This window comes from Apodemus sylvaticus, chromosome 2 (genome assembly GCF_947179515.1).
Source record: "Apodemus sylvaticus chromosome 2, mApoSyl1.1, whole genome shotgun sequence".
NCBI lineage: Eukaryota > Metazoa > Chordata > Mammalia > Rodentia > Muridae > Apodemus > Apodemus sylvaticus.
Genome location: NC_067473.1, coordinates 142259945 through 142279271, shown reverse-complemented (window position 1 = coordinate 142279271; position 19327 = coordinate 142259945). Strand labels below are relative to the sequence as shown.

Here is a 19327-nt window from a genome sequence, read left to right as displayed (position 1 = left end):
GAGGAATAGAAAGACAGAGGGACCAGTATCTTCTCTTGCTTTTACACTTTTAACATGGTAAAGTGTCACAACAGTGACAGCCCCGAGATCATAGAAGCATGAGTTGAAACACCCTGGTTGCATCTCTCTTACAGGGAGTCACGTTGTTTATCTTAATACCTCCGTGTCTTTATCTAAATCAAATGATGGCTTCTGTAACACAAGTCACAGAACAGAATGATAAATAGATAATATGGTCAGCTGGCAGAAAGGAAGCTCTTGGGATGGTTGGAGAATGATGAAAGGAGGATGAGGATGGTGAGGGTAATAGTGATGGTGGGAGTGGCACTGCTCCCATCCTGGCTCTTATTGGGCAATAGTTAAAAGATGCATCAGTTCTTGTAGCGTAGAAATGTAGACTATCTGTCCAATGATTATACACAACTCCAGAAGAAAATGTTTTAGATGTATTCACCTATATAGTGAAAATACTGTGGTGGATGCAGTCAAATTATAAATGCTTACTGAGTGTTTACTATCACCCAATCTATTGGCTCTTCATACTTAATAGCAATAGCATGCATCATTTCCTAATATCATTACTGCCTTTTACATATAAACTCAAGTTTAAGGAGGTCACAACAGCTAAGATTCTATTGTCAATATAATACAAATAATTTCAAACTATCTCATTTGCTGCAGCTCAATTATAAAAGAATAATGTTAAAGAATTTTGCCCTTGTCTGTATTCTCATTCTGAGGCCTGGGAGCTTGTACATCATTGTTAGGTCATGAGAAATGACATTTGTTTCTCCTTCATTCTGCTTTGCTTCTATACCTATAGTCTCCTTTTACACAAGGAATTATTTCAACGAAAAGCACTATCTATGAAACCATGGTATTTCAGGGTGATACTTAAAATCATGTTCCAGGGAAACTGACAATGGACTCCTGTTCACAACATGGCACGGCTTAGTTATAGGATAATGCAATAAGGCTCCAAAATCACAACACTCACTATGGTGAAAGTAAGACTAACACTTCCCATAACACATTATGTGTCATAGGCATAGAACTAAGTGACTGACATGAATGATTATATGTAAGCCTTAATTCTTCTAAGAATAGAACTAGCATTATTATTTGATGGTATGAATAGTGATTCCTAGATATTTGTCTGAGTAACAAGCTTACATAGTTAGCTAAAGAGGGAGGTGAGCTATGTTTAACACCTACACTATTTTAAAATAGGGTCACACTGTGGAGTCCAGGTTGTCCTTAATCTTACCATCTTCCTTCCTCAGGCCCCCAAGTCTTGGGCTTATAAATGTATTCCACTAGGTCAAGCTAACACCTCTACTGTTAACTCCAGTCTCTAGTGCTTCTCATGGAAATTAAATAACAATTATAAGAAATCATTCTTCCCATCGACTGTCCTGTTTCACTGTTTATATATAAAAATATGTTAAATCAAATGTAAAAGCATTGAGTGAGAGGGAACCATGCTGTCTTGATGTCTGGTTGTTGATACTTTTTCCATTTTAATTCTATTATGCCAACTACATCCAACTTAATTATAATTCTAATGTCAAGCAAGTACAAGGAAGAATTGGGAGATGGCTAGGGTAGTGCCAGGTGAGGGAGTGCTAACAATTACAAAGCATTTGTATGACGAGACACAGTCTTTTTTGCACTTCTCAACCAGTTGCTAAGAAGCAGCAAGCAAAAGGTGGGCAGTACTAGTATGCCCCATGAGGCCAGAGAAACAGGACATTTGGCACTGAAACTTATCTCTTCTAGAAACAGTTATTTCCAGTTGTTATTTAAGCTAGAAAATATTCAACACACAAATCCAAAAGTAGCATTTCATTTCTGTAGTTCAACTTCTTTGAATTCTGTCATTCATCTACTGTCCTGCTTCACTGTTTATACATAAAAATATGTTAAATCAAATGTAAAAGCATTGAGTGAGAGGGAACCATGCTGTCTTGATGTCTGGTTGTTGATATTTTTTCCATCTTAATTCTATTATGCCAACTCCATCCAACTTAATTATAATGAAGAGAGAATTACACAATTACCCTCTGTTCTGTTCTTCAGATGTTGTATTTTGATAAAATTCACTACATTCTGATATCTCCCTGAACACTAGAAATTGATGTGTTTTGATTCAAAATATGTTATAATTACATTTGAAATATAGCTTACATAATGATAATGTAAAAATAAGATTATAGATGTATAGAGACAACATGTTCATGCATTTTGAGTGCAATTCATGTTTAAACCAAAATCTGGTAGTTGAATGAATGAACAAACATGATTTTGAATTATCCATAGAGGGTGTTAGTAGTTTTAAAGTATCTAATATCCAAAGCAGCTTAAAACCAGTGAGCTAAAAAAATTCTCACAATTTTGTTTTCATTATAAAAGGTAATTTGAGGATTGGAAAGGTGGCCCATTTTTGGCACAGGGGGAAATTTCCTAATGAGAATTCCAATGATTCATGCTCTAAGATCAAGAATTAATAAATGGGACCTCATGAAAGTGGAAAACTTCTGTAAGGCAAAGGACAGAGTCAATAATACAATTCAACAACTGACAGATTGGAAAAATCTTCACTAACCTCACATTAGATGGAGGGCTAATATCTAAAATATATAAAGAATTCAAGGAGCTTACCACCAAAAAACCAAACAACCCAATCAAAAAATGGAGTAGAACTAAACTGAGGGTCCACAACAGAGTAATCTCGAGTGGCTGAGAAGCACCTAAAGAAATTTTCAAAGTCCTTAGTTATCAGAGAAATACAAAACAAAACAACCCTGCGATTCTACCTTACACCAATCAGAACCTAACATCAAAACCTCAGATGATAACACATGTTAGTGAGGATGTGGAGAAATAGGGACAGTCCTCCAATACTTTGTACAATCAAATCAATCTGGAATTTTCTCAGAAAATTGGAAATAGATCTACCTGAAGCCCCAGCAATACCACTCTTGAGAATATACCCAAAAGATACCCCACCATGCCACAGGGGCACATGTTCCACTATGTTCATAGTGACCTTATTTGTGACAGCCAGAAGCTGGAAACAACTCAGTTTTCCCACAGCGGAAGAATGAATACAGAAAATGTGGTTCATTTCCACAACGGAATACTACTCAGCTATTAAGAATGAGGACATCCTGGGTTTTGCAAGCAAATGGTTCAAACTAGAAAATATCATTCTGAGTAAGGTAACTCAGATGCAAAAGGACATGTACAGTATGTACTCACTAATAAATGGATATCCCCCCCCCAAAAAAAGTACAGAATACCCAAGATACATTCCACAGAACTTAAAAAATGTCAACAAGGTAAAGGGCCCAAGTGTGGATGCTTCATTCTATCTTGGGAGGGAGTAGAAAACCAACACAAGCTGTGTTGGGCAGTGAGGTGCAGGCACCCAGGCTAGAACTTCTGAGGGTAAGGCAAGTGAAGTGGGGGACACGGCGGTGGTGACAATGAGTTTTCTTGGAGGCTCTTTTGGTCCCATCGGTGAGATCAATGTTGTCCTTTAATGATGAGGAAACCAGGAAAATGGCAGAAATGAAAACTGAGAATGTCAAAATAGAAAACCACTGTCTCTTCTATGATGTCAAATCTGTCTCAGGAAAGAGCTGTGCAATGACAAGAGTAATATTCATGAATTTGTAAACCTAGTGAAAGAACTAGCCATGCCTGGAGAACTGACTCAGGGCAGCAGCTATGACTTTGAATTTTTGCAAGTTGAAAAGCCATATGAGTCATAGATGGTACCAATGTCCATCTGGGGTATTTTTTTAGGGTGACAGTTGTGAGAAGATTGACAGACTTAGTGAAAGAGTGTGGTTCACCAGCTTGCCACTATCCTGATGTCAACAACTCTATTAAAATGGAAGTGTGAATTGAAGACTGTCTGCACGTAGAGTTTGAATATAATGAGGTTGAATATAACAAGTATCATTTAAAGGATGTAATTGTTGGAAAAATTTGCTTCTTGTAGCAGTATAGAGCAAAACCAGAACAGGGAAGTGGGAAGGGGTGGATGGGAGAACAGAGGGAGGGAAGGGGGCTTATGTTACTTTCGGGGAGTGGGGGGGGCCTGAAAAGGAGAAATCATTTGAAATGTAAATAAAATATATATCGAATAAAAAAATACAATGCCTGCAGTTACAGCTGATCAAGAAGGAGATCACAGGAACTGGACCCATCACCACAACAGAGACAGAAACAATCGCTAATGAGAAATAATGGATGGGGAACCAGTAAAAGGAGAATCTATCCCCATAAGATTGTTCTTAGCTGGGTAGGACCCAACCCCCACAATGAGAGATGTGAACAAGAAGTTTTCAGTAAGGTACTTTTTGAACCTCTTGCTTCTTGGTGAGGAGGACCAAAGGTACTTCAAGCAGCAGGAGAAAAGCACCAGAGAAACTGAGAACACAGAGAATGAACTTTTACCAGCATTTAGAATCTCCAGAATGGCAGGCGTCTGCGGAACAGCCTGAGATGTAAGCATATGGGACAGAGCTGCAAGTGGAAGAATAGGGCCAAGAAGAGAAGCTCAGCTAGTTAAAGATGGTCCCGGGGTGGGGCCATCCCTACTCCATGTCTGCTAGTCCTCCTTATCCTAGAGTGCTGCTTTTACTTTACAGTATGATTAAAGGTTCTTTGTATATACATTTTAAAAAGTGCTTCTTAGAAAGACTGGAGAATTCCTAAACTGCAGTTTGGTTTTCTTTTTTACTCCACACAGAGAAGCACTCTGAAGCATAAACATTAAGGATTTTCATGTGAGTAGACTGGGATTTGTAATTTTGATTTCTTTATGCATAATGTTTAAAATCCTTTTCTCTGTTTTCATGCTAATGATTATGTCTTATTCTCTATGTGCAAAAAAATTAAATATTTTTTGTTCAAGTAAAAATGAGAAAACCTGAGCAGCCCTCATGTCCTACAAAGATTTAAGGAAGGGCTCCTCAGTATTTTTTGAGAATTGTGTTTATTTTCACATGTGTATCAGAAACCAACCTGGTGTTACATGGTAGGGGCTTATGAATCTAGCATTTCACAACCTCCTGAATTTTAATCTTTGGGGTCTCTGAGGTATACGAAAAAATTTCACCCCAGGGATTACATGGTATGTCATTCTGACTCTCTTGCCCCTTATTAACAATTTTTTTGATATTATTTTCTGTATCATCATGTAGGTTCTATAGTGTGAAGTTGACACAATAGCATTTTAGAAATTGTTAAACCTGTATCATTTTTTCCATAAACACTTTGAAACATGTATATATGTGTTCTATATATATATATATATATATATATATATATATATAATAGAAAAGAAAAGGAAAGGGTTTGGAAGGGAATGGGAAGGTAGGGAAAGGAAGAAGGGAAGGGAAGGGAAGGGAAGGAGAGGGGAGGGGAGAGAAGGGGAGGGGAGGGAAGGGGAAGGGAGGAGAGGAAATGGAAGGGAAGGGAAGGGAAGGGAGGGGAGGAAAGGGGAGGGGAGGGGAGGGAAGGGGAGGGGAGAGGAAGGGAAGGGGAAGGGAGGGGAAGGGGAGGGAAGGGGAGGGGAGGGGAAGGGGAAGGGGAAGGGAGGGGAAGAGAAGGGGTGGGGCGGGAAGGGGAAAGGAAAGGAAAGGAAAGGAAAGGAAAGGAAAGGAAAGGAAAGGAAAGGAAAGGAAAGGAAAGGAAAGGAAAGGAAAGGAAAGGAAAGGAAAGGAAAGGAAAGGAAAGAACCACAAGTGGGAAAGGAGGGAGAAACCTGAGAGCGAAAGGGGAGGGTGTAGGGGAGAGGGGAACATGATTTGGTATTAGGTGGGGGAAAGGGACTGAAGTCCTGAGGACCAGCAGAAAGAATGGAAACAGGCAACCTCAGGAGGAAGGAAGTGGGGGGGGGAACCCTCCAGAATGTACCAGTGACCTGGGAGATGAAAGACTCTCAGAACTCAAAGGGAAACACCCTAAATGAAATGCCCTGCAGTGAGGAGAGGGAACTTTTAGAGCCCAGATGCAGCAGAAAGACAGGGCATCAAGTAAGGGGTGGGGCTGCTATCCCACAATCAAACCTCTGACCCATAATTGCTCCTGTCTGAAAGAACTGCAGAAATGGAAATGTAGAGGAGCCTGAGGAAAAGAAGGTCCAACCACTGGCCCAAAGTGGGATCCAGCTCAAGGGGAAACCCCAATGCTTAACACTATTACTGAGGCTATGGAGCACTCACAAAAAAAGGACCTATCATGACTGAAAGACATAAAAAGCAGCTGAAAGAGTCAGATGTAGATATTTACACCCAACCAATGAACAGAAGCTGCTGACCCCGGTGACTGAATTAGGGAAAAACTGGAAGAAGCTGAGGAGGAGTGTGACCCTGTAGGAGGACCAGCTGCTCAATGAATCTGGACCTCTGAGATTTCTCAGACGCTGGATCACCAACCAGACAGACAGCATACACTAGCTTATAGGAGACCACCAATATACATACAGCAGAGGACTGCTGGGTCTGGGTTTAGTCAGAGAAGATGCAGCTAACCCTCAAGACTGGAGGCCCCAGGGTGTTTAGAGGTCTGGTGGGGTGGGGACATGCATCTGGAAACAGGGGTATGGGGAGGAAGTATGGGATGTGGAACAGTCAGAGGTGGATCAGAAGGGGAATAAAATCTGGAGTGATCCCCTGAAAGTTATCTGCATGCTCAAGTATGACTTCAAGTCCTTACTCAAATATCACCTTTCAGTTCTACCCTGAGTATCACAATATCTTATATACAATTAAAGCTTGGCTTTATATCTTGTCCCCATTACTGAATAAAGAGTATTTAGCTTGCTCCACATCATTTTTGCACACTGCAGAGTTCATTATATGTTATAGCATTAATTTATATCACTTGTTTCTTTGAATACCAATGTATCAGAGGGAGAGAGGAAAAGAGTTTTTAAATAGACTGTACAAGTTGTTAAGGACACACACATAGAAGAGGTTGAGTAAATATTTCTGAGTAAAACTGCAGGTAATGAAAGAAGAAGTAATCCTAAAAGCTTTTAACTAAGATGGTCAAGGTTCTGCAGCTAGAATAGTATTATGATGGACTTTAAAGTGAAAGGTAAATGCTGTCCAGTATTAACTGTTTTGTAATCTTGAAGCAGCACAATTATTTGGGGAAAGCTGTATACATGACTGCGATTTCAGGACTTTGGAGGCAGGGGCACCAGGACAGCTAAAACTTTGAGGGCAGCCTCGTGTACATAATGAGCTTCCAGTCATCTAGTACAGTATATTGAAATCCTGCCTTCAGAATAAAATTAAATGAAATAAAGAAGAGAAAAGAAAATTTAAATTTCATAGAATTCATTTTAATCAATACACCAAATTGATTTGAATTACTAAAATCTCAATCTCTCTCCTCATCTATCTATATCTATTTGTATATATAGATACATATTTAAGTGTGTCCATATGTTTGGATATATATCTATCTACTCATACATCCATACATATGTGTCTATACATAATATAATATAATGATCTTATAGAGAGACATCAGGAAATATAAGAGAGAAGGGTGCAACACATTCTAATTATTATAGCTATTCTCCAGAAAATTTACTACTTATGATTTTTTTCCGTAGTAAAACCTAATAGCAGAAGAGGAATAATGAAATTCACTGAACACTCAGGGCATGTTAAAGTCAGCATTAAACCTTTTACATGTAATCCTCAAAATTATTCTAGCAAGTAGGTACAATTTTAAAATTATCTATTTATTATTATATGTATACTGTGTGCACACATGTATGTGTGGGGGTGTGTCCATGCTATGATACCTATACAGAAGTCAGAGAAAACTTGTTGGGCTTGGCTCTGCAGGTCAACAGTGGGTTCCATGGTTCTCTCAGGTCACCGGAATTGATGATTAGTTCCTATACCTGTTAAGTCATCTTGTGGGCCCAGGAATGTTTTTATTATGCTAATCTAAAAGATACAGTCATTGAGGATAAGAGTAATTCCTGTTCGAGCAAGTCAGTAAGAGACACATAATAAATTTAAACTTAGATGCAATTCTTGAACTTTGCTGTCCACTCCTGCATGAAAACTGGGAGGCAGGAAGGGCTTTCTAATGAGAACTTTCTCTGTGATGTTTGCCTGAACTGCTGCCCTTGCATAAGTCCAGCTTAAATCACAATAAACATGCGTCACAATTTTTGCAAATAGAAATACCATCCTGTAAACAATTATGGTGCCAGACTGAGCCTTTCTTTGGGGCTTAGCTGATCTCCCTTCCATCAGCACCCAAAGCAAGCAGCAGCAGCTGGGCCACGGAGGAAGCACAACACTCAAGAGATGGAGACTTCTGCAAATGACCAATTATAAAACTATTAAGCTGCCGCACTTTCTGAGCAAGAGGTAAAATAATCCATTAAAGTGGAAATTCCTCTCCTTCCTTCAAAGGCCCACACAAACATTAGTGTTGCATTTATTAGGATGTACTTCATGCGCTCCATCAACCTGACTTTCTGCAATTGTATTAATATTGTTCCCTCATTCTGTGCATATATCCGAATGATGGATTTCTTTACTTGGGTTCTTGAGAAAGTAGAGTGAATGAAATAAAGTTTAGGACGAGCTGTCACAATCTATAATGACAGGCACTGAATTGGAACAAGAGGAAACATCTTTTCTCATTTATTTAATAGGAGATGTTTACTGTGTATTTATGTTCACATGCCTAGCTCCTGGCTGGATAATGGAGAACAGACATTTTTCACTGGGTGATAAGACTTTGTGTGTCAAATTTCTTTGTGGTTTACACAATTAATCATGCTCCACATTTGGAATCAGTATTTCCTAAAATAAATAAGGGTAAGCAATTGACAACTTTGATATCTTTAAGTCATCATGATTTCAGGGTAAGGGAATGCATAATTATTTTTAAGCATTGTTGCATTTGCATAACAGTTAAACACTATGAAAAGTGTTTAATTACAGAGATGTTATCGGAAAAAAAATATTGTCTGAACACACTTTGCCTGCCAACCAGGTAGGTAACTTTAGGCCTCAAGAAGATCTTTTTTCAATACATAGTATAACAAAATGGGCTCACCGAACTACTGTGGGAACATAGTGAGATTACATTCTTGGAAGTAAATAGCACAGTTACACTTAAAATTCAAACAATTACTATCATCACTATCAATGTTGCATGTATATAAGAAACTCTTATAAAATGTAATATGTAACCCATATCACTATAAAGTCACATAAATTATTTTTGAAGGTCTATTAACTTGGCCAAAGAAACATTTAATAATTAAATGTAGTGGGAAAGAAGTTAATTGTTAAACATGTAAATCTCACACTATAAAGAGTCATATCATGATACTTCTCTCAGATAAATATTTTCTTTTAAAAGGGTCTCTCTATGTCTGTCTCTCTCTGTCTCTTTCTCTGTCTCTCTGTCTCTCTGTCTTTCTGTGTGTGTGTGTGTGTGTGTGTGCAACACATCAACATCTATGAAGTTAATGTCAATTCACAAGACGTCTATTAATTATTAGTCTGACATTACATTGCATAATTGTTTTTATGCTAATACTGATCATGCATTTTAGTTGCTGGGACCATGAGTTTGCAACTATTCTTAATTACCTATTTGAAGTCAAAGGGGATGAGGAGTGGAGTTGGGCTCCTTGCTTACTATACAGGGACCCAGGAGTTTAATATACTGTGTACTCCATTACTGGATGAAAATGCTTCTGTGCCCTGGGGATATCAACAAAAGATTTGCTTTAATGAAAGAAACTGAGTGTGGCTCCACAGCTCCCAGATAGGAGGCCTACAGGCTACAGTTTGCATCCAAAGTACCTGCCTTCTCTCTCAACTGCACACAGACAGGAAAGAAGAAATTGGAAATGCTAAAAGCAACTGCAATCCCCATTCATGCTGGAAAGCGGGAAGAAGATGTAATGGTTTTGAACAACGAAAACATGGGTGTAAAGAAACACTACGTATTATTTTTAGCTTAATGAATGCCAGCCACTACAGTATGAAATCAGCTGTCTTCTACTACAGTTAGCAAAAAAAAAAAAAAAAAAAAAAAAAAAAAAAATCAAACTCAATCTGAGGATGATATTTTTTTAATACCTTTAAAATGCATTAGTGTGTGTGTGTGTGTGTGTGTGCTCGCGCGCGCGCGCGCGTGCGCGCGCACACGCATGTGTGCATGCGCATGTGATAATCGTATATGTACCACAGTGCCTGCATGGAAGTCAGAGAATTACTTTATGGATGTTTTTCTTACCTTCCATTTTTATATGTATTTATGGATGAAACTCAGGTCACCAGACTTACAAGAAAAGTGCTTTACCAGCCTGTTTTTATAAAGATGCTTTATAGAAATTCAGGGCTCCAGGTTAGCAGAGCTCAGTCTGCCTGTGTCTTCTCCTCACCTCCACTTTCTTCTGTCTGATTAGTTATCAAGTCTCTCCGTGTGTTACTGTTAACACTACAACTCACAACATGCCAGAACTGAACTTCCAAGGAGGAAAAATGATGCTCCCGTTCTTTCTGACAGAAAGATCATGGGGAGGGGGTGGATTCTGGTATGTGTAAACCCAGATGTCCACTACCAAACTATTCATTTACTTTACTTTACCTAAGCCATGTGACCTAACCTTGAAATAAGAGACATTTGACATCTTCCTAAACAAAGAATCCTAGAGTTACTGTAAGGCAAGATCGGACAGGACAGTGGACAAAGATTTAACTGTCATTATAATACCCAGTGTTTCTAGTGCCCTATGTCTTACCAATTTTGCTAAGCTTACCTAAAAGTTCTTTTCCCCCTAGCAAGAGCTTTGATATATACAATTCTATAGTGAAATGATCTACAGAAAATCAAATAGAAGTAAGGAAAGTTCTCCATGTTAATAAATGAACTTGACAAATAATGACAGAGGAGCTGTGAAAAAATATCACCAAAAAGTTTCCCAAAGGCCTTGAAAGTTCAAAGTGGATATATATATGTCATGGCTCTTTTATAAATGCAAGCTGAAAAAAAGAGTACAGTGTATCTATATATGTATGTTTGTTGTCTGTGCATGTGGATATGTTCCTATATAAGTATGTATGCATACATTATATATGTGTAGAGATCAGAGGTAATGTTACAGGTCTTCCTCAGTGATTTCTCCATCTAATTTTTTGAATCAGGGTCTCCCATTGAAATTGGAATTCACTGAGACACACCATTAGCACTAGCTTGTGTTTAGTGGATCCAGACTCAAGCCTTCAGAAACTATGATTTAAAAATAAAATCCAGATGAAGAAAATGGGGTCTATACAAAGAAAATGACTTATTTAGGGTAGCAGGCAATGACATTCACAGCAGTAGAAAGCCTGGTGTAATTCACCTAAGGTCTTTTTAGATCATATATATACTGTATATATGTTAAAACGGGTCACTTTTAAGTTCTTAAACTCCAAATATTTGTGATATTAACATTAAGGTCATATTTGTTTCAATTATTTGTAAGAGAAAAATGCTCAGAGACATCCTAATTAAATGAATTGTACATACATAAAATATGCATGAAGGTATCCTCAATTATAGCATTGCATGGCTTCACCCCTTTCCTTTCTGCTCTTTTAAAAATGCCCCTTTAAAATTTTCCCACTCACCATCTGTTAGGTACATTTCCTAAAACACAGTAAATGTGGAGGCAGAGATTGTTTTAGAGATTATTCCAAATGGCAGTGATACCTATATTTATGCAGTTTTAAAAAGAATAGGTTAGAGTTGCTTAAAAAAGAAGCCCCCCCATAGTAATATCACATCACCCCGTGAGCAGATATTCATGACACACACACACACACACACACACACACACACACACAGAGAGAGAGAGAGAGAGAGAGAGAGAGAGAGAGAGAGAGAGAGAATATGCCAAGCAATTCTGAGCCCACAGCCTAGATCATGTCACTGCATGCAAAATAGTATTCCAATGCAGTCAGGATGGAGCCAAAGTAATTTCTACTCTCTGAGTGTTTGCTCTAAGTCAGTAACAGGAGAGCCTCGATCAGCAGCTATCTGCTTTCTCAACAGTGTAATGTTTCCCACTGTTGGCTATAAAATACTGTTTAGGGGAGACTTGTCTGTTGGTCACCACATTATGTAACCTCCCCACTTTAAGCCATCCCCATCCTGTGATTAGTTTTAAAAAATATGTTACTCCTCATCAGTAATAATTTACGTTTAATCTTTCTGAGCATTAAAAGAGTATTATTCAGCCCAGGCTCAGAAGCAAATCTGCAGAAATTCCTCCCCAATGCTTCTTTGAGGCTGAAAATGCATTGCAGGGCAGTTGCTGTGATTTAATTCTACTTGGCAGAGCCCTGGCCACGAGCTAATTTCATTAGCCTCAAATTCCTGGATTTGAAAGAATCACTAGATCTGATTCTTGTTCTCAGACAAGACATTTGCTAACAAATTCAGGGAAGATACTGAAAAGAAAGAAACTAGGGGGAAGGATGGAGGAAGGTAAGGAGGTAGGGAGGGAGGGAAGCAGATAGTGAAAGAGAGAGAGACAGAGAGACAGAGAGACAGAGAGTCTGATCTGACTTTTCTATCCTATCTCTGGCCTTGCACACCAGTGAGCAAAGGAGAATTCCAAGTGAAATGCGGCATTTATATCTGAGTAGCCATCCTTGTCCAGCTCTTCCTGTTACAGTGTTTCCACCCTGGCTCTGGCAGAAGCAGCATTTGTTGTATCTCATTACTGCCTCCTGGCCCCCAGCACTCAGCATCCCCTCATTTAGTCTCTAAGTATCTCCTCCCCCAGGCTACAGGCTCATCTCGCTATAAATGTATATCTCAAGTTATCAGTTTGGCATGGTCCGCACAGCCACCCACGAGAACCAAAGCAAAGAAGAAAAACCCAAATCACTGCAGAGCTCAGAATTCAGTGAGCTTATTGGGAGGATTTTATTTTATATAGAACAATTTTAATTGAACAGAAACCTAGGGTCCCAGAGGAGATTCACCGACTCTCCCTCTCCTCTTCCTCTGTTTGAAGGTGCCTATGTTATTCTACATCCATTCGTTTTAATCGTTTTGCAGGATGACAGAACCTGGAAAACTCCTGGAACTTTGGAGGCTAAGGGCTTCTAAAATTACATGCAAAAAAAAAAAAAAGCCACAAAAGGATATCTATGTGACATACAGAGAAAGAGAAGTACATATCTAGTCTCTCTCTCTCTCTCTCTCTCTCTCTCTCTCTCTCTCTCTCTCTCTCTCACACACACACACACACACACACACACACACACAGACACACACACACAGACACACACACACACATTTCAACATGGGTGATGGCTAAGCTAGGATGCATACTGTTCTGCCCAAGCCACAAGTTAGAGCATCTCACCCACTCCCAGCCTCTTCTCAGTGACTGCAGGTGAGAATCATGGCCTCTTTTGCCTCTGCTGTACAATCCAACATGAATAGCTGCAATTTGCAAATTAGAGCAAAATGACAGTGTTTTCTCTGAATGGTTTTAGTCCCAACCCACATTGCTCATGCTGGCACTAGCTTCCATCCCTCAGCCCAGGGAAGGAGGGCAAGGAAGTAGAGGACCAGACAGTTGTTTCTTTGGAAGTTGCCTCAGTTTTAAATGCTACTGGAGGAGGAATCTGCTCCCCTGCAGCCCTTTGCATGCTGCCCATAGCTTCATTTGCAATGACTTTTTTTAACTCGGATATTTCACTCTTTTTCACAGACATAGGCTTATCTGGGGTAATGTCCATGCTCCCATTCAGGAGAAACCCAGGCACAGAAATAATATTAAAATGCTCAATGTAGAATGAGCAGTTCACCCCTCAAGGCTTGAGAGAAAACCACCAACGCATGCAACACACACACACACACACACACACACACACACACACACTCCTCAGGTATTGTATCAACTCATCCCTTTATTCTTTCTGCAGCTTCAGCTCCCCCACCCCAAGTTCCCAAACTTCAAGCTCAGTGGGGAACAAAAATCTTTTTAATTTTGATGGCAAAAGCCCAGGCTGGTTGAGAATTCAAGCAAACTAGAGTGAAGTCTGCTCTCAAATCACTTTAGGAGAGTGCAAGCTGCAAGAAGTCTCCAGGCAGACACAGTCTGGAGCCATTGGTGTGCTCCCTTGACCAGAAGGGACTCACTAGCTTCAAGTGAGCACCTCTGCTGTTTGAGCACAAAGTTCCCTCTCCTGGAGATGATGCAGGTCCTCAACTGGCCTGGCCATCACCAGCAGATCCTTCATAAAACTCCTATCCTCAGGGAAAGCATGTGAGCAAGAGTCCCTTCTTAGACTTGGGCAGCGCAATCCTGCAGAGACCATCATGCACAGCTAAGGTTGGCTGGATGTGGGTACCACCAAACAGGGAGCAAGCCCTGGGTAAAGAAAGTTGTACCCGTACCCAAACTGACTTGAGGCAAGAACTTGAGTATGAGGAAGGAAACAGAGGTTGAGAAATGCCTATGAGAAGGGGAAACCAACCAAGGATACAGAAAGAGAAGCATAAGGACTCTCTTATGCCTTCCCCCAACTCAATTTCTAACCCTCAAAGCTATCCATTTCTACCTAGTGCAGACAAGGAGGTGACAGAGACCCAGAGACCAAAGGCAGAGCACTGTAGTTGTACCCACTGCTCATGAGCCCTAGATCTGCCTTCCTTCTGTTTTTGAACCCAGGGCATGAGACCTGCATATCCTGCTTTAGCACACCCACTGTTCCTGGGTAGAGCAGGCTAAATTTCCCAGCTCAGAGCCTGGGATTCTGGGTGTGGGACTGCATTAGTGAGGGAGGGGGACTAGGAGCGCAGGGAGCAGTCAGTGAAAGCGATTTTATTTCGCAGTTAGCATGAGCTCATCCCCAGCTGAGGTCTGAAGTGGCAGCAGAAAGCTAGCTGATCGCCCAGCTCCTGCCACTGGCCGGACTGCAAATGCAATTTAGGCAGTGCACAACTCAGGGGCATCACGTCAGCAGGCGGGGTCTCCCCAGTGGGGCGGGGACCCCCAGGCCTCTGATGGAGACAGGCTACAGGTCATAAATTCAACCCAAAAGAGATGGGCAATTTTCATCCACATGCCGGTAAACCCCGACCCTCATTTGAAGAAGGGGCTTCTTGAGGTCTTCCAGAATATTTCCATGGAGTCGAGATTTCCTAAGTGCCTGGGCATGGGAAGCTGGGGAGTTGAGAAATGCCATTTTCAAAGCATCTTCTAATTTTTCATATTCCTTGTGCCTAACCTGCTCCCCTAGGAGCCCAGGCACTTTTACAAGCCTGTTTCCGAACCATATTTCACTCTAATGCAAACCATTTAAATCATCGCCTTGTTTTTCCGAAGATTGCTTCTTGTAAATGGGACCATAAATCCGGGGAGTCATGCCGTATGGAGTGGAGCGTGGACAGGGAAAGACATAAAAGAGGAGTAAACTAAGCAAGGAAGATACCTCCTTGGGTGGGGTGGGAGGGACTCGGCAGGATCTCCAGGGTAGAAATGTCGGAGTGCTGGCCTGACCCCTGCAACCCATGAAGTCCAAACCAGCTTTTAAGGCTAGAGCGCAGGGAGCCACAGAATGCTCCTCCCCAAAGGGAGCGCCCCCCTACCTGGAAAAGCCTCAAGATGTTGGCTACCATGATGGAGACGGAGCTCCCCGAAGCCCCAATCACTCCAACTACTTTCTCTGGCTTGACGAAAACCGGGGGCTCTCCGTTGGTGCAGCGCACGTCGGAGGTGTCCTTCTGGATAAGCGCCTGGACGAAAGTGAGCGACTGTTCGAGCGCATAAGTGTCCCTGGAACAAGTGTCCAGGATCCGCGCGCCTAACGTTACATTGGGCAGCAGGTTGGGATCGCTGTTGATCTGGTCCAGGGCATAAAGCATAGCTTCCAGCCTGTGGATCCCATTCTCCCTCTTGATGTCGCCGCAGGGCACTCCGCTGGGACCCTTGGCGTGCACTGGGAACAGCCCCCCAAGGGTGACGTCCCCCTCGATCCGGATCGAGTGCGGGGCGTACATCTCCTGGCCGCGCGCCGCCGCCGCCAGCACGCACAGGAGCACCTCCAGCACGCAGCAGGGGAACTTCATCAAAGTCAGGACGCGGAGCAGCTTCCCCAGCTGGACCATGCCGCTCCGGATGCTGCTGCGGTAGCGGCGGCGGCGCTGGAGGGGATGCTCGTGGGCTCTCCCAGGTCCGGGCTTCTCGAGGTGAGCTCCTTTCGGGGAAGCCCGGGGACTTCTGTAGGCACAGAGGGTGGAGGAGACCGAGGAGGTGCAGCGGGAGAGGGTGAGGGGGTCCCAGGGCGTCAGCCAGTCTTTGGCACCTGGCACTGTGGCTCCGCTGGCCCGCGCACCAGCTTGCGCTCCCCGCTCCCTAGCTTGCCGCTCGCGCTCTCCAACAGCCAAGCACTGGGGAGAGGGCAGGGATTGCTATCGCTTTAAATGGTCGTTGGGCTCCCTCTCCTCCTCCTCCTCCTCCTCCCACTCCCTCTCTCCCTCCCTTGCTTGCTATCCATCTCTCCCCACCCTTCCCAGCGCCCGCCCTCCCCACCGGTTTGCATCATCACGCAGGGAGGGGCTGCGTGCTGAGGTAAGGGGGGGCGGGTGGAAGAATGGGTGGGTGGCCCGGGAGCCTAGAGGTTGCCTCTTCAGGACGTCCCCAGGGAATCTGTGGATTTCAGGATACTAGTAAGGGCTAAGCTCTTGTCCCCAACTCTGGGATGGAAAGCCCAGGTCCACCAACACCCACGCCCATGTTCTAGGAACTGCGGATATCCACTTGGGATGAGCCGCGATATTGGTGCTGACAGATGGGGAGCCCCTGAGTCTGATCTTTGACTGTCAGCTCTAGCAGAAAGCTAGGAAGTCCAGAAGTGGAGCAGCCGGTAAAAGGGGGCGGGAGGAGAGGAGATTCCAGTTTCTAAAGCTAGCCCTCGTGTGCTAGCTATGCTCAGAAAAAATACAGTACATTCTGGAACCCGATTCTTGACTAAAGTCCTTAACCAGAGGCTTCTTCTGTAGTAGGCACTCTATCTTGGAAGGAAGCTGAAGCCAAGAGGAAATCTAAGGTGGCGCCCCACCCTTGATCTTCCTAAGGGACAAGGCTGGCCAAACTAACCAGATTCTTCAGCAGATCTGCAGAAGAAACCACAGATTCAGTCAGGGCAGTCAGTGCCTTTTCTTTCCTTTGCAGCAACAGAAGAAAAGAACTCCTCCAGCACTTTCCTGTGTGGCTTTGACAGGTGTGCTGCTCCCTCCCACCTATTATCAGAGATACTCCTGGGTTGACAGTCTTCCTTTACCTAACAAACAGCAGGAAAGCAGCAAGGGTAAAGGAAGAAAAGGGAGCTGGAGAAGGCTCTTCAAAAATGAGGATTGTATTTTTTTCCCCTTTACTGCCATGGGATTTGGGCATCAAAGCCTGAATGCTCCTGCAAGTTCACTGCGATGGGAAAGCACTCCCACTGAAACTCAGCCCATTAATGCAACAAGTGTCCTTAGCCCTGTTATAGGGGAATTTAACTTTTCTCTGGGACCTTAACTCAACTCTTGGTGATGTTTTCTGCTGGAGTGTCTTAAAGCTGTACTGGACAGATTTGAGGGTGGTAGAGAGAAAGCCAAAAACAAGAATGCAATTTCTGGTGTTGATGGAGAAACTATTATTGGACATAATATATAGCTCTCTCGTATGGCCTCTGCCACCAACTACCTGTGTGTCCTTGGCATTTCAGAGCCTCTGTCTGAGTTTTAGTTTCCCATTTGGAAAATGATGAGATTGAGTTGGATGTCCTCCAAGTTGTCTTTTAACTAAACTCCTTTGTTAAAATAGGCCATGTCCCTTTGGCTACGGTGCTCTTTTTAGGCCAATATTCTTTGTTGTTTTATGCATAGGGAACCAGGACAAAAATCTTCAGAACCCATCTCCAGCCTTCACTGGCACTGAGGACTTTATGTGTTAGGTCAGGTATGCCCTCTAAAGTCTGCTCTTCTTCCGCATATGAATAGCCCAGCACTTTCATTTGGGATATGTTCTGCTCTACTTCAGTGCTTATGGTTTGAGAACTGAGCCCCCTTCCTATAATGTAGGTGTGGCTTATTAGTTCATGTGATCCTTCTAGTCATAGTCAAAAGAGAGAATAAAGGTCCACCAGAGTCTGGGAGAACTCATGCTTGTCTTTGGTGGGGAAGTGAGGCCAGAGGCCAGAGACTGGGGCTGGAGGTGGGGTTATCCCTGAACCTGGTCACGTCTCTGTAGAGTTGGGGAAATAAATACACCCTCTGCTCAATCCCTTCATGTCTCTCTTTTGGAAAACTGTTATGCTCTTCTGATTTTCTAAGTACAAGATATTTTACTGTCATCTTCCAGGAAACTGTACTGTGATTCATATGCAAATTATATACAATATGCTTATCAGTCACCCACAGTCTTGATGCCTTTACTACTCCAATGTACACCCAGCATGATTCTGTGCCATGGTGGCCCCTCTAGTTTGCAGCCAGTCTGTGAATTGAGGATGTGCTCTGTGTTTGAACTCCAGATTGAGGCAGAGAGAAATGAAGACAGGGATGGAGAGGGCTGTGATAGAGTGGATATAGACTGAGATGATATGGATGGGGAAGAGAAAGGAGGAAAAGAAAGAGACAGAGAGATAGTCAGGCAAATGAGTAGACTAGAAAAACTCATAGAGGGGGACAGATAGAAAGCCATCTCCATAAATTACTTGAGACTTACCCCCTCCCCCATGTTCAGGCATACCTGAAGGAATGCTTCTAGGATTTACCACTTATATGGTGTTTTTTTTTTCCTATTGTGTGAAGTCAAAAGCAGTCTTGTCACTCTTCTATTGTAAAGCACTACATCAGAATGCTGAATGAAATAGATAAGATAGGAATTCTGTCAATATAGAATTGTCACAAATGAAAAAAAAAGAAAAAATGAAAAATTGAAAGTGAAAGAAATATAGCAGGGCATGAGAACAAGGACCCCTGATTTTAAATACCAGCAGCTTGGGCTGTCTTTAGTGAATATGGAATCCTTCTTTTATTTTGAATTTCATGCTATGCTTTAGAAAGTTGCTACCAAATAGTACCCAGAGATGAGGTAGAAGTAATCACTAGTTTTCACCTGCACATGTGTTCATCCATTCTCTCGCATTCCCTTTTCCCATCCCATGATAGTCCCATGAATATCTTCAAGCCATCTGTGAAATGCTGCCCCCTTCAGTGGGTGCTCTCTTGTACTGGCTAGTTTTATGCCAATGTGGCA

The 19327-nt window shown here is 42.2% G+C and overlaps 1 protein-coding gene and 1 pseudogene across 1 annotated transcript in view; one reads left to right on the top strand and one right to left on the bottom strand.

Moving 5' to 3' along the window:
- Grm7 (glutamate metabotropic receptor 7) overlaps positions 1-16188 on the bottom strand; it is an 897218-nt gene extending 881030 nt beyond the window's left edge. The window contains exon 1 of the mRNA XM_052174477.1: positions 15670-16188. Within this exon, the coding sequence (XP_052030437.1) occupies positions 15670-16188 (519 nt within the window). The remainder of the gene's footprint in view (positions 1-15669) is intronic.
- LOC127679019 (vacuolar protein sorting-associated protein 26A-like) lies at positions 3489-4521 on the top strand (annotated as a pseudogene).
- Positions 16189-19327: the final 3139 nt, after the last annotated feature.